The 16,339-nt window shown below is 44.5% G+C and overlaps 1 protein-coding gene across 1 annotated transcript in view; it reads right to left on the bottom strand.

The window, feature by feature from the left end:
- Positions 1–4,988: 4,988 nt before the first annotated feature.
- The window catches only part of LOC125101068 (PDZ domain-containing protein 2-like), a 279,856-nt gene continuing 268,505 nt past the window's right edge, over positions 4,989–16,339 (bottom strand). Inside the window, exons 4-6 of the mRNA XM_047731696.1 lie at positions 14,426–14,488; positions 11,284–11,416; positions 4,989–5,123 (exon numbers count right to left, since the gene is read on the bottom strand). Coding sequence (XP_047587652.1) covers positions 11,390–11,416; positions 14,426–14,488 — 90 coding nt within the window. The 3' untranslated portion in view covers positions 4,989–5,123; positions 11,284–11,389. The remainder of the gene's footprint in view (positions 5,124–11,283; positions 11,417–14,425; positions 14,489–16,339) is intronic.

Raw genomic sequence — 16,339 nt, 5'->3', positions numbered from 1 at the left:
AGAGGGAGCACTGTCACTGAAGCCAGACCCCTCTGAGATGGACGACAATTATGTAAATGACCATAGCATTTCACTGTCCCGCTCCCATTCCCTTTTCCCTGCCTCTACTCCTCAAATTTGATATCCACCATGTGGTTTCATTCCAAGCACAGCTGGACTGTTTTGGAAGGAAAATCTCCTTGCTGTCCATCGCAGCCATGAAAAGTAAATCCTAAGGGTGTTCATCACACAACCTCAGCATTTGTGTTACATTCGCTCAGCCAAGTGCTTGGAGCTCACCGTGACTTACAGGTGCGAAACCAGTCAACGTCTGAGTGCAGTCTGGCAGCAGGTCTAATCATTATCATCTGTGAAATAAAAGGCTTTTGAACTTGATTAAACAGCACCAGGTTTCTTTCATTTAAATAGCGCATTCGAATTTAAAAAATGATGAAACAGAGGTGCTGGATTATAAACATAGAACGGAGAAAGGGAATTTTTCTCCCCACAGTGGTTCAGTACATTTGTAAGGCACTGTGGGGCAGACCCTGGGCACACCGTGAGATCCAGAAAGTACTTCGCATCAGCTGCCCTCCAGCCGGTCCTGCAGGGCTCTGTCTCAGCCTCCGTTCTCCTGGCTGAAGCCAGAGCTCAAGAGGACAGTGACACGTGACTGGTGTTGTGGCATTACTGGGGAGCCAGGGAGAAACCCAGGTGTCCCCCCTTGGGGAGTGCTTTGCGGAGAAGCAGAGCAGAAGGCCAAGTGTGCGAGGTGGTGTTGAGGCTCCGAGAAGGGAGAACTGTCAAGGCAGGATCAGTTTGGGTTTCAACGGATAATGGATTTGGGATTTGTCTATGAAAGCCCCAGGTGATGTGACGGAGGTCTCCTAACGGACAGCACTGAAACACTGACTTGTGGAGAGTTAGTGCTGGGTTTCCCAAATAAATTATGTTCTCACATAACGCACTGACATGCGTTTGGCAGAACTACAATAAACATACAAAACAATATGATTTATCGGTAAACCTTTTTTTTTCAAGATAATGTTATTGGTGATGATGGGAACTGGCCACCGCTAGATCACTAAATTAGTAATAAATAACCTCTCTGGAGAAAACCTTTGACTATGCGATTCTGCTTAAGCTATTTAAGAAAATAGGAAAATAAAAAAATGTGCACAGAGGTATATGGGTGAAGCTATTCTGTATAGCATTCTTTATAACTTTGAAAAAATCAAATATACATGTGATTGATGAAAACAATTTCTGGTAGAAAACTGGTGAAATAAAGTATGGCACTTCTATGTTGTGGAATATTAGCCATTATAAATCATGCTTCAGAAGCCCCTTTAGTGACATGGGGGAAATGTTCATGATTATATCACTGAGATCCTACCAAGTTTCAGAAGTTAATATAAGATCAATTAAAAATATGCATGGGCTGTGGCATCTAGCAGGTGCAGTTGGTTAAGTCTGACTCTTGGTTTCAGCTCAGGTTGTGATTTTGTGGTTGTGGGATCGAACCCTGTGTTGATCCTTCTGCTTAAGACTCCCTCTCCCCCTCTGCCCCTCCCCAGTAGTCCCCTCACCCCCATATGCACACATGTTCTTTCTTTCTCCCCCACAAATAAATCTTAAATATATATATATGTGGTTATCTACAGATTTAATGCAATCCCTATCAAAATACCAACAGCATTTTTCACAGAACTAGAACAAATAACCCCAAAAATAGCATGGAGCCACAGAAGACTCCAGAGAGCCAAAGCAATCTTGAAAAAGAAGTAAAAAGCAGGAGGGATCAACAATCCCAGATTTCAAGATACACTACAAAGCTGTAGTGATCAAAATAGTATGGTACTGGCACAAAAACAGACACCTAGATCAACAGAACAGAATAGAAAATCCAGAAACAAAGCCATGACTATATGGTCAATTAATTAATGACAAAGGAGGCCAGAATATGTAATGGAGAAGAGAGTCTCTTCAACAAATGGTGTTGGAAAAACTGGACAGCAACATGCAAAAAAATGAAGCTGGACCACTTTCCTATGCCACACACACACGCACACGCACATACACGCGCGTGTACACACACACACACACACACACACACACACACACACACTTGTGGCTAAAGACCTAAATGTGAGACCTGTAATCCTAAAAATCTGAAAGAGAACACAGGCAGTAATTTCTCTGACATCCGTCATAGCAGCATTTTTCTAGACGTGTCTCCCGAGGCAAGGGAAACAAAAGCCAAAATGAACTACTGGGACTTCATCAAAATAAACTTCTGCACAACAAAGGAAACAGCCAACAAAACTAAAAGACGAGCTACTGAATGGGAGAAGATATCTGCAGATGACACTCAAGCTGCTTTCATAATTTGACTATTGTTAACAATGCTACAATAAACATAATGATGCGTTTTTTTTTTTTTTTAATTAGTGTTTTTTGTATTCTTTGGGTAAATACCCTGTAGTGGAATCACTGGATTATATGGTAGTTCTATTTTTAACGTTTTTCCAAAGTGGCTGCACCCATTTGCATTCCCACCAATAGTGTGTGAGGGTTCCCCTTTCTCCACATCCTCCCCAACACTTATTTCTTGTGTTGTTTTGACCTCAGCCATTCTGACAGGGTTGAGGTGACAACTCATTGTGGTTTTGATGTCCATTTCCCTGATGATGATGACGCTGAGCATCTTTTCAAATGTCTCTTGGCCATCTGCATGTCTTCTTTGGAGAAACGTCTGTTCATGTCTTCTGCCCATTTTAAAAATTAGATTATTTATGGTTTTGGTGTTGAGTTGTGTAAGTTCATTATATATGGACACTAACCCTTTATTTGATAAGTCATCTGCAAAGAGGTGGTGGGGAGAAGACACTGGGTGCTCAGGTCCATTCAAGGCTTATTCAAGGACCATCCCCTGCCTAAGGGGGCTAGAATGTTGATAGGAACCCAAAGACCCTTTGAGACTGCCATGCTGTGGTCAGTTGTGGATCTTGGAGTAACCATAATTCTTATGGTGGATAAATCCAGTCAGATTTGGGTGTCATTTTCATTAGCATTCAATGAACACTCATTCTGTTGTTTGTTTTTAAATTCATTTCGTTATTTATAACTCAGTACCAGATGTAGCGGGTAAACTCTAGAGATTCATCGGGACCCCAGTCCAGTCATCACGTTACCTCATGGAGTTTAGAACTGGTTGGGAGAAACAGATCTTAATCAAATAATCACAAACCCAAGTGTGACAAGTGGTTCACAGGAGAGCCAGCCACCTACTCATGCTGAGGGCAAAGAGATTTAATATACATGGGTGTATTCAGGAGAAGTTTCTCTGAGGCAATAACACTATGAATAGGAATCATCAAAGATGATTCAAATTCAATTCCTATTAAAAGATGAATAGGAATCGTCTTATTCAGGCAGAGGATTCCAGAAAGAAAGAGAGAGAAAATAGCATTTGCAAAGGTCCTGTGGTAGAAAAGCATGCAGTCTTCTAGAGGGTCCACAGGAAGGGTGGTGTGGTGGTTGCTTAGGAGTAATGATGAGCTCAGTGAGAAATAAGTTTCGAGAAGTTAAGCAGGAGTCAGAGAAGCAGTCTAGGCCACGAAAATTAGTTTGGTCTCTGCCCTTACTAAACATAAAATTAAGGGCAGCCACAGAATGGTGTCAAAATACAAAGAGATGGGAATAATCACACGGTTGTTTTTAAACTGTTCACCTTAACCTCATTCATTCAGTTCTGATTTATTTACTTTATAGGTTACTGTTCTGAGAAAGTTCTCTTTTGAAGGAAAAGCAGCTAGAAAAATGTTTCAGATCAACAATGGGCTTATACAGTGCCTGTGGGCAAATTACAAAAAGGTATCTCTTCTTTGAGAGGCTTTCCCTCCTTGACTGGAAAATTATCCCAATATATTGAATTTGTTAGAACAAAACTCTTTATTGCCATCTTTCAGAAAATTGTCCTAATGAACAGAAAAGCCTATGATGTTTACGAAGCGAATGGTGCTGCTTCGAGGTAACACACGTGCAGCCCACAGCCCCACAGCCATGCTTGGTGGCCCTGGATGTCCGGGGATCGAAAAGAAAGGAGAAAAGCAAATTTTCTTCCTTAAAATAAAATGGCATATTACATATGCCATACAATTACATATTATTAAATGTAACAAAACATGCATTTTTTGGTCTTCTGAGGCCTAATTAAAACCACAATGAATTTTCCGATGCTCACCCGTGCTGCCTGGGTTTAGCGCTGGTGGGAAAGACTAAGGGGCTCCAATGGCAGAAGGGAGTCCCCACCCCATGGCTGGTTGGGTGGGGAACAAGAGCTAACAAGAGCTGACACTAAAAATGCCACATCTGTCAGATCTGGGATCCAGAGAGGAAACAAGGGGCCACACTGCAACCTCAGTTTGCCAAAAGCCGTCCTGACCCCGCGTGCCAGGTGCAGCAGACCACGGGGGTGTGAAACGCACAGGCTGTGTTAGGAAGAGCCTGGTGAGAGTCCTGGTTTCCTTAAAAACCATAAGACTTATCCACACCTCTGTGCCCGAACGAGCTTTGTGCTTTTGGAACATTCCACTCTCGACCACAATCTCCCCGTCTAAGTTTAAATTCACAACCAATCGTTTTCAAACACTACATCAAAAAGTAGCAATAAAATCCTCCTGTATATATGAATGACTAAGTGTACTAAAAATTGATACGTGCGGTGAACTTAATATGCAATTGCTCTCTCGTCTCATTTCCAGTTTCAGTGTTTTTTTCTTAAATGGAAATCATTACCCTCACAGGTTTGTCTGGGAAGATCCTGATTAAAAAAATAAATAAATAAAATAAAAAGAACGCCCTGTGGCCCACTCCCATGCCGGTCTCTATCCTACTGTCTTAAGCTGTTATCTCTGATCCTGCCATCACCATCTTTGGGGAAACATCGTTCCAGCACAGCAGCTGGGGAAACCAGAGACACTTACTGCTCCCCGGACAGAAGATGAGCCGGGTCCTTCGTCTTCTTCCCCGTTTGGCTCCTGGTCTTCGTTGTCGGTCCAAGAGGACACGTCCTCTACTGAGCTGGTCAGATCAGGCAAACTCTTAGACGTTAACCTCAGGAGGTCCTCAGCAGAGTTCTCCTATGGGGACACAATTAAAGAGTCATGAATTACCCTGTGGCACCAAGTAGCTCTGGGTCAAAGAAAACCCAGCAGAGCCCACTGGGAGTGCTCATGCGCTCTGAACCTACAGGCCATAGGGGAAAGTAGGTTCCACATTTCTAGGCTGGTAAGGTTACTTCATATGTCAGGGCTGGAGACCCAATTTAAACCCTAACCAATTTTTTTTTTTCCCCTGAAAAATCTGTGTTTCTTAGCTATTTCTACAGGCAGTCCAAATTCCCTGAACTTTAGGTCCTTTGATATCCTCTCCTGCCGTGTGTTCAGGGTAGTTTAAGCACCCTCATGGATAGGCCATCATCTCAGAGCTGCGGCCTCTGCCCAGTGCTCCAAACACACCTCCCTCCCCTCCAACCCACACCTTCCAGTCCAGCCATACTGACCTTCCAACACACCAGGCTCTCCCCTGCCAGGATTCCTTTTCTACCAGCAGCTCCCTCTGCCCAGCGAGCTCAGCTTCCTGGCTCAGCACCCTCTCCTGTAAGCCCTCCTGGACCATCTCAGGAGGCATCCGGTTCGCCTCTCCCTTCTTCTTGAATGTCCTTTACTGTTTCTTTCATCACCTGGCACGTACGTCTGAATATACCTCTCTCTCCTGGTTATCTGAGCGTTCCTCAAACTGAATGTCATTTCTACTCTTCGTCCCCAGGCCCAGCCCAGAGCCCTGATATCCACGTGCTCCCCTCCTCACGGCTCATCTCACTAGCATACGCTCACTAGAAAGAAATTAGACTGTTGATTGAATCACGCCAGTGGAGACTGATAACGAACGTCTCTTCAAAGAAAGCAGCCCTTGAACAATTTTTAAAGGTCAACAAAATACATGGAATCAGACTTCATTAAGATTAGACTATAAAGAGGCCTCCACCACAGCCCTTCTTCCTTCCTGCACACAGACAGGGTCACAGGGGTTGGTGGGAGGCAGGCGAGGTCGCTGGGGCCACGTGACAATCCTCACACGCAGAGGTGGCACACTCCGCCACCAGGAACTCTCTGAGGAAACAGCACAGCCCAGGAGGCCAGGGACCAGGGCTGTGGCTGACCTGAGGCCAGAAAAGAGAGAAATGTGTCCTCCCTTCTCCCACACCAGTCATTTTTACAAGGAAGGAAGCCTGTGGAAAGCTTTGGTCGCCATATTCCCCGGGGCTTGACAGAAAGGAGAATAACAGAAGACACCCATCTTCAACAACGGGTGTTATTAAAGACCATTTGTGACTGGGCGCCTGGTGACAGTGATGTTTGTTACTAGTTTGACACGCATCCCACCTTGTAGGCACCCAAAGCTCCTTCATGTCAGGTCAGTAAGTGTGAATACTATAGTTAGATCCTACCTCAGGGAAGGAAAAAGCGATGAAGCAAAAAGTGAGTTCAGCCCTCTTCTGTGAGGTCAGCTCTACTAGACCATTAATGGAAACGAGTTTTTAAAAGAGATGAAGGTCCCAGCTCGTGAGTAAATGGCACAACAGCCACAGGATAGAAGACTCCACGGTCATTAGAAATGGTGCCACAGAAATGCACTTTTTTTTTTTTTAAAGATTTTATTTATTTATTTGACAGAGAGAGATCACAAGCAGGCAGAGAGGCAGGCAGAGAGAGGAGGAAGCAGGCTCCCTGCTGAGCAGAGAGCCCGATGCGGGGCTCGATCCCAGGACCCTGAGATCATGACCCGAGCCGAAGGCAGCGGCTTAACCCACTGAGCCACCCAGGCGCTCCAGAAATGCACTTTCTGATGCGGAAAGATTCTTACAGCAGGCTACTTAGTGAAAAAGCAGGTGAAAAACTGTATTATCATTTTATTAATGGACGTTAACAATTAGCCGGGTGTCGTAATATGTGATAACCGTTTCTCCAAGTGCTTCTTGCAACCAGCTGCATTGTTCGGGCTTTTACATTTCACTTAATCTCCCTGACATTCCTCGAAGTAGTTACTGATTCTCACCGTCTGGGTGAGAAAAACCAAGGTTTAAAAAAAAAAGCAACAACTTGTTCAAGACACACAACTTTTAGAATTTTTTTTTTTTTTTTGACAGAGAGAGATCACAAGCAGACGGAGAGGCAGGCAGAGAGAGAGGGAAGCACGCTCCCTGCTGAGCAGAGAGCCCGACGCGGGACTCGATCCCAGGACCCCGAGATCATGACCCGAGCCGAAGGCAGCGGCCCAACCCACTGAGCCACCCAGGCGCCCCAAGACACACAACTTTTAAAGGGCTGTGCTGGCTCTGATGCCCAGGGGCATTCTGTCTCCTTGTGCTTGTCTGTTAAAAATAGAAAACACGCCTGGATAGACAGATCAGGTAATGGGTAGAAGTACTGGTGGTGTTATGAAAATGTTATCTTCCTTTTCCTCTAGGTTTTCTACATAGACATAATAAATGCATATTACTTGCTAATAAAATCTGAGAGTGCTAAAGAGAGAGAGAAATCTGTGTGGATAGCACGTGCTTCCTGGGATAGCAAAGCACACTGGGAAATTCTGATTTCATTCATTTGACAAAACCTTTCTAAGCTCTTATGCACAAGCAAACAACCTATTTGTATGGAGACATGAGACAGCCTGTCCCGAAGACAGTCATGGTTATATTTTCAAAACAATGTCCTAAAGTTTGGTGACAAAGTGACTACTTCCTACAATAATAATTTACATTTTTTATTATTCTTTGTACTCAGCAAATCAAATGCTCTCCCCCCGCCCCCTTCAAATGTGAAGACAAAACAAAGACTCTGGATTGTGTGCTCTTGTTGGGTAACAAAGAGGCACGGATGCCAAGAGGTGTGGAAAGACTTTTCTCTCCAAGGTGGTTGAGCGTCTTAGAGGGTGGGGATTCAGTTTAGGAACAAACAGCGGGCAGCTGCTATAGCAAAGTATCACCTAGCCTTGAGCGGAGCCTGTGGGAAGAAATGAAGGGTATCACCTCTTTGCGGTCTGGTCATCTTTAGGCCTATTGCTCAGTGCAGTTGGTCAAGGGCAGTAGGTCGAGTGCATGTCCCTAAAGTCAAAGCCTCCGACAGGAACACATTACCCTTCTCTAATGCCATTGGCTCCGTGTCCTTCATATCTTATTTGATAAGAGGCAGCTTTCCGTACAGGAAGAAGCATGAAACTTATGGGTCCACGATGAAACCTGTTTCTGCCCCCCACTGCTTGTGTGACCTCCAGGGAAATGAATTAACCACTTAGATGTTAATGTCACCTTCTGAATAAAAAGAACTAATACCTCTCTCATGGGGTTTCAAGAATTAAATGAGATCAGAGGGAGAAAGCCCCTGTACCCTGTGGATACCTGATACATGTTAATGTCCATTCTTTGAGCCAGTGAGTGAGATCACGGATCAGGCATCATCCAGGAAACCAGCTTTCAAAACCCCCTTGTATGCTCCTTAATTATGCTTACCCATGAGTCGACTTATTATTATTTAAATTTTAGGTAGCGCAATACTGGTTTCTGGAGTGGAATGCAGTGATTCATCACTTACACACAACACCCAGGCCTCATCTTCACAAGTGTCCTCCTTAATGCCCATCACCCCTCTAGCCCATCCCCCACCCATCTCCCTCAGTCAACCCTCAGTTTGTTCTCTACTGTTGAGTATTTTATGGCTTGTTTCCTCTCTCCTTTTTTCCTTTTCTTCCTTCCCATATGCTTATCTATTTTCTTTCTTAAGTTTCCCATATGAATGAGATCATATGGTATTTGTCTCTCTTTAACGGACTTATTTCACTTAGCATAATACATTCCAACTCTATTCCTGTCGTTGCAAATGGCAAGATTTCATTCTTTTTGATAGCTGAGTAATACTCCATTGTACACACACACACACACACACACACAGGCCCACATTTTCTTTATCCATTCATCGGTCGATGAACATCTGGGCTCTGTCCATAGTTTGACTATTGTTGATAACGCTGCTATAAACACTGGGGTGCATATACCCCATCAAATCTGTATTTTTGGATCCTTTGGATAAATGCCTAGTACTGCAATTGCTGGACTGTAGGTTAATTCTGTTTTTAACATTTTGAGGAACCTCCATGTTGTTCTCCAGGGTGGCTACACCAGTTTGCATTCCCACCAACAGTATAAGAAAAGTTTCCCTTTCTCCACATCCTCGTCGACATCTGTTGTTTCCTGTGTTGTTAATTTTAGCCATCCTAACAGGTGCGAAGTAATATCTCATCGTGGTTTTGACTTGTATTTCCTTGATGATGAGTGATGTTGAGCATCTTTTCATGTGTCTGTTAGCTATCTGGATCTTTTCTTTGGAACAGTGTCTATTCATGTCTTCTGCCCATTTCTTAACCGAGTTGTTTGTTTTTATGGGTATTGAGTTTGAGAAGTTCTTTGTAGATTTTGGATACTAACCTTTTATGAGATATGTCATTTGCAAATTTCTTCTCCCATTCTGTAGGTCACCTTTTAATTGTTGATTGTTTCCTTTGCTGTGCAGAAGATTTTTATCTCGATGAAGTCCCAAAAGCTCATTTTGCTTTTGTTTTCCTCGCCTGTGGTGGCGTGTCTAGTAAGAAATTGCTACCGCCGAGGCCAAAGAAGTTGCTGCCTGTGCTCTCCTCTGGGATTTTGATGGTTTCCTGTCTTACATTAAGGTCTTTCATCCATTTTTAGTATATGTGCTGCTGAAACGAGCACCTTTCATCCATTTTTAAATTTATTTTTATGTATGGTATAAGCAAGTGATGAGTGGACCTTTTTTGTTTTTATTTTATGATTTCTTTGTGTTCATGTGTTTGTGGGGAACAGCTTGACCTAGAAAAGGTTTTCTCTTCCCCATTTTCCGAAGTAGCAGGAGAAAGAAGTCAGTATAGAAATAAAGGTTTGGTGGCCATGGTATGCTTGTGCAGGAAACCCCCCCCCACACCCCCCATTCTTGAGCCACACATTGTGGGGAGGTGGGCTGTGCAAACACAGGCCTCAGTCTGTGTGAGTGTTTAAGACCCGATGGTGCTTTTCAAACCCCATCACCTCTGGCTGAAAGGGAACTTGCTTGTCCTTCCCTTGCAGCATTTCCCTCTTATGGAATTCAACAGACTGAGAGGGAACATTCCTGTTCTGCTCCCCTTCCTGTCCCTAGTGAGGAGACACCAGGGCGCCCCATGGTATCTCTGGGAGGGGAGGAGGGGGGCCTGTGAGTGGAGATGGTCTCAACCCCTGCCTCCAGGGCCTCAATGCCAACCCTTCCTCCCAAGTCTGTGCCAAGGCTCTGTGTTGCTGTTGGAAGCCCGAGAGTCCAGGTTAACAGACTGGTGACAGGTGTAAAAGGAGGAAAACAGACTTTTCAGATAGTTCAAAATATTCTAATTATTAAATACTCCAAAAATAGGCAACATACCTTGTAATCTAAGAGAGAAAATATAGAAAAACCTGTGGATGTTAGGTTCAAAAAAATACGAGGTATAATGAGGAAAGAATGAGTCCTACTGGCAAGAGTGTGTTGCTGTGAAGGGTTAGGACTGGGGTGGCTTCCCATCAGTGCTTCCATGCATGAGAACGAAGCCTAGTAGCTCCCTTGCACTAACTCCTGAGGCCTGTGGGCGCTTTCCTGTCTTATCAACAGCAGAGGGGACCGTGGAGCAGAAGCAAGTGGGCCCAGGTCCTCCTCTTTCTGGTCACACTACAGAAGAAGCCTGCAGCCTTTATCCAGGGCACTGAGGCTGGTGACACCAGGGGACGAAGTGGATGCTGGGGGCCCAGGACATTGGCACCCTTTCCTCCTCCGAGACCTGGGAGAGGTGCAGCTCCACACCTTTCCTGCATCCCTGCCGCCCAGTGGACATCTATGTCTCCTCTTTGGCTTCTCCCTGGAAGAGGTGCTACTCTCTCTACCTTGTCCTTCTGTCCTCCCTACCACCCTCCACCCCATTTCCTTAGTCCTATTACTGCTCTTCCATCTACTAAATATTTCAGCTCAAGGCTGCTCACATGGGCTTGTCCGGAGAATCACGGCCGTTTAAATGGCCCCGGTAAACTTGCAAGTAGGTGTGGAGTGAGTGTGTGTGGCACAAAGTGTGTGTGAGTGTGTGGGGGGAGGGCTCAAATCCAAATTCACCACCGATTTTAATATTAAAAATATTAAAAACTAAAACCAAAAACAAACTACCTACCTTGCTGGCTACCACCAGCTGAACCATTCCAGTGGCGGAGCGGAGAATGGCCACCGCTTCCTCATGGGAGAGCCCCACCAGTAAGTGACCATTGATTACCAGCAGCTCATCTCCTAAGGACAGTCTGCCGTCCCTGAGGAAATGGAGATGGGGGGAAAAAAATCCCTTGTCAAGATATTCTGGACTTGAGAAGGGACATTCTCCTGGAGCTGGGGAGGGTCATGAGAGGGCACAGTTAAAATCAGGCTAAGGAAAAAGCAGAGATGGCCAGCGACAGTTTGGGCTGGGACGTTTCCTTTGGTCTGGCTGGGTCCCGATGCCCACCTAGGGAAGCTCCATGATTTCACACGATCACCTGGCAGCGAGCAAGCTCTTAAGTCACTACCATTCCCTGCATCAACCTTAATGAAATGCCTCCGGTCCAGGGGGACACAATGACAGAGGAATTGAGACCCCCAAGGTTTTTGGATAGTCTAGTCATTCCATCCATTCTCAACCCTAACGCCATCCTGTCCTCACAACTGAGTTGGCAGCTCAGTCTGAGCTAAGCGCCCCAGACAAAGGTATCTTAGACTCAACAGAAAGCCTTCTCTAACCTGCTGTCCTCTCTCTTTCCAGGTGAAATGGCCCTGGCCAGATTTCATCTGTGGCACCTGGCATGCTACAGATGTGCGTGTGCTTGTGGTCCCCTGGCTCCCAACACACACGCAGTTATAGGACCTTGAGGATAGAGCCTCTCACCGCCATTTCCATCCTACAGCCTGGCTTCCTCAGGAGGATGAATACAAAATCGACCAGACTGACCAACGGACTGCTATTGCAGGTATCAGACCTGGTCTACAAATGTGTTCCTTTATTCCTCCAAAGTGAATTATAATTAACTGAAAGCTTCCTTCCCACTGGGCTGGGGCTGCCTGCACTAGGCGGAGTCAAGGGCCTGGGGTGGCACACTTGCCAGGGCATCGTGCAGGTGTCCTCAATCATGATGGATCAACAGTCCAGTGGGTTCCCCTTGAACCTCCAATGGTCTAGTTCTCCATGATCCCAAAGGGGCCAAAGGTTTTTCATCTCCATTGCTAAATATGGGACAGGAAATCTGAGGGGGGTGATCCCTAAGCCTAGGGTTCCACCATCCCCTCTGAAGGCTTTCCATCAACACCCAAGGTGCTGCTCGGGGACCTTTGCCTGTCTGCAATATTCTTCGATTCACACAGCTTTCTCTCCAATGTGTCGACTCTTTCCACCTTGGTTTCTTTCAGCAAATCAACCAGCTTCTCTCCATCCTTTCCTCCCTCATTAGTTTTCCTCTCAGTTCTCTAGGGCATGCATTATAATCTTTTCCATGAATTTAGGCTTTCACGAAGATAGGAGGCATCGGAGACTTCTGATAGCCTCTGATTTCTGTCCTTCAACAATCCCTAAAGCAGAAAAATACTAAGAACCCTTTTAGTTGCTTAGACTGAAAAGAGAAGGGGAATAGGAAGCAAACAGAGAACCTCAAGGAGGCGTGTGGGTGGCCGCCAAGAAAGAGAGGGATTCAGGACTAAAACAGAATACAAAGTTCTGACCAGTGTTCTTGAACTTACTCAAGACCATCTCTACCCCCTTCCTTTTTCTTATTTCCCTTTTCAATTCCATTCGTCTCATCTCCTGTTATTAGCTAGAATGCCCCACATTTGAATTATATACTCCAGAAGCAGAGAGACACATGCACACAACTCCAGGCTAAGGGTGAAGAGAAAATGGTGAAACCCACTAGAAACAGCCCACATAGAAAACAGACAAGAACAGTTCTATATAAGTTTATCTCTGGGAACAGGAATTTCCCAATTGTCAACTTTCCAAAGACATGCTAGAACCTAAGATCTAGGATTAATGGGAAAATGGTTATCTGATGGGAGTTCCTCAAAGCATATCTCATGTGGGAAATTTAGTGATGCTTTTCTGGATAAAAACTAAGGTCTTAATCCTTCCATAATGACTGTTGCCCAGGTAACTGACAAGTGCAGTCATTCTTATCTCTAGTTGTTAGCATCTTACTCTGAGACTAGAATTGGGACATGACACACATTGATAGTTTGTACCCTTGACCTCTCCTTTGTCTTCCAATCTTTGCCTCTGGTTCCTTCAGGTCCACTTCATGAGATATATTTTTCAAAGCTGTCTCGGTCTAAGGCAGGCCAACGCCACTCTGGTTTGCCCTATCCCCCTTATAATGATGGTACCTGGACTGAACCCCAAATTCCCAACTAGGTTTACCTCCCTCATCTGGGAAACTCTACCTTTATACACCTACTGCATACGTGAGGGCACACACATGTGCATCCACCCCAGCGTGCCTTGCCAACAGTAGACACCCCATATACACAGAAGCAATCAGCTAGCAAGGCAAAAGCACGTGTACAGTTTGGGACAGTTACATCCTTATAACTCCAAATGGACTTCTTTGTACATGCTCTGCCTAAGCACTGTCATTCTTCCTACTGAAGACAATAACTAAGATTAAAAAACATGTTTTGAAGTATGAATTGTTCAGGTCACAAGAAGAAAAATTCACATTTACTTTTTTCCCCTTGGCATCTCCATGACACACGTATATAACTGTGTGTTGAATCCTGGTGGACCTGACACAGCACATGAACTGCGGTCACATTTAAAAGCAATTACTTTCTCAAGTCATTAGCCACGATCTTATGGGGGTTGAGATGTCAGAAATGTGGTGTTCTGTTGTGTAGCATGATTTTAATAGGGAACCACATATTACCAGTATCTCAAAAGTCAGGATAAGTAGCCATCACTTGAAACTCAAAACAGATTAGAAAGAAATCTGATCTCTTCTTCTGATTCAGAGGAGCCTGCACCATCTCCAGCAAATTACCCACTTCCTGTGCCCAGAGGTGTGTTTAACTGGAACTGCTCATGCCTGATTTTCTTCCATGCTCCAGCATATTTTATATGAACCGTAATTACCAGGGCTTTGACCAAGTGGAAGAGTCCTACGCCCGGAGGAAGGGAAGGGAGAGGATGAGGAGGCAGAGAAAAAGGGAGAGTTATCTAGTCACCTGTGAGCGGCACCTCCTTCCTTCACTTGAGTGACAACGATAGCGTGAGGTGAGCGCTTTGATCCTCGGCCTCCACTAACCTGAATTCCCAGCCCATCCGATTCTTTAAGCAGCTCCATCTTCCATATCCGGCCAACTTCCTCCTTGGAAGAAAGAGTGAGCACACTATGAAGTATATGGACAGACACATGGCGTTGACCCAGGAGAGTGGAACTGTTAGGTCAAGCCAAATACCCATCAATTGTCAACAGGTGTTGCAGATGACCGCAGAAGAAAAAGCTCTGTGTGCTGGATCAGAGTCTCTAGCTGCCAGTCCTGTCTAACAGAATGTTCTATGATGACGGAAATGTTCTATATTTGCACAATCCAACAGGGAGTCACTAGCCACATATGGCTATAGAGTGCTTGAAATGTGGGTAGTAGCAACTGAGATGCTAAATGTTTTACTTCATTTGGTTTTAATTAAATTAAATAGCTACCTGTGGCAAGTGGCTATAATATTGGATGGCAAAAGTGATTATCCAATTTCCTGACCAGGATGCTGTTAAATAAAGCTTCTTCTGCCTGAAACCCGGACACCACTGTGTGTGTAAACACTGGCTGTGTCTGGGTTCCATTTATTTACACACAGCTACTAATTAATAAAGGAAGATGAAAGAAGATGAAAGGAAGGCAAAGATAGGCATTGGTGCTGGGAGACGTCAACTAATTTGAGCCCAGCTCTGTCACTTAGTACTGATGAAAGTCTTTATGCCTAAAACCCTTTCCTTGCCTCTAAAGTGGGGATAATTATGAATACTTTCAGGTTTGTCATTAGGAGTAAATGAGATATTTATGGAAGCAGCAATGCTTCTGGCACCTAGTAGAGACATAGTAAATGTTGACTGGTAATGTTACATTATCTGTATATGCACATACATATGGTAGAACCATCATACTGTAATATATCCAATGGTACTGTAATAGTGTTGCATTGTGACAAATGGTAGCTACAGTTGCGGTGAGTGTAGCATAATGTGGAGTTGCCCAATCACTACGCTGTACACCTGAAACTGATGTAACATTGTGTGTCTACTATACATCATTAAAAAAAAACCAAACCCATCATGTTGAATTGAATCTCAAACCTCCGTAGAACATAAAAATGAGATCTTTGGTGGGAGAAGCCAAAACAGGAAATTAATTGATGAGCTTGTTATTGGTTTCTATAGACATTGGTCTATACACTCTTTAAATACATTAAAACATGCTTCAACCCTTATAAAAATCTATTCTTTAAAAAAACTCATTGTGTCTCTAAGTCCTCTGGACTGCTGGTAGTTTTTCTGCTTTGGTTAATTCTTCACTTGACTCCCTATTTTACCCTGAGGATGCAGACATGAGCTGATGTAAAATGTTTGAGTTCCTTCAGATACTTGCTTTTTCAGAGAAATGAAAGCAAAACCTTCCAAGGTGATTTACTTTGGGGGGGGGGTGTCTTACGTTAGGCAACTCCTGTAAGTTCTTTTTCCCTCTAGATCTATGGGTATTAGTCACAATGCATTCCTCAACATATAAAACAAAAACCATGTCCTTTCCTCATCCATCACGAAGGTCCGATGGAACCCTTAAGGTCCAATATGGACAAAGCCATCCTCCTCCTAGAAAGAGGCAACCTTCCCATTTAAGCTGCATACAAAACAGGAAGAATGTGAGGTATTCAGAAAATCTGAAATACACACCGTCAGAGACTAAAATGAAACTTTATGCAATAGTAAAAAAACCAGATGTTAAACAGTCATGGATGTGCAGCAATAGGAATGTCTGGGGAAATTATTAACCGACAGCGACCTGCTGGATCCTCTGCTTTCTCCAGCACAGCCGTGCTCCGTGGGGGTCCACGGCTCCGGGAACGTGCAGTGGTGCCAACGGTCTCCCTCATCTGCTGACCACAGACAAACGATGCCTGTCTGGCCAAATGTAACTTCAGAAGTCACTGGCTTACCACAGTCGTT

Source organism: Lutra lutra, chromosome 5 (assembly GCF_902655055.1).
Source record: "Lutra lutra chromosome 5, mLutLut1.2, whole genome shotgun sequence".
In the NCBI taxonomy this organism is placed as follows: Eukaryota; Metazoa; Chordata; class Mammalia; order Carnivora; family Mustelidae; genus Lutra; species Lutra lutra.
Note: the sequence above shows the minus strand (reverse complement) of the source record. Positions and strands in the feature narration are given on the sequence as shown.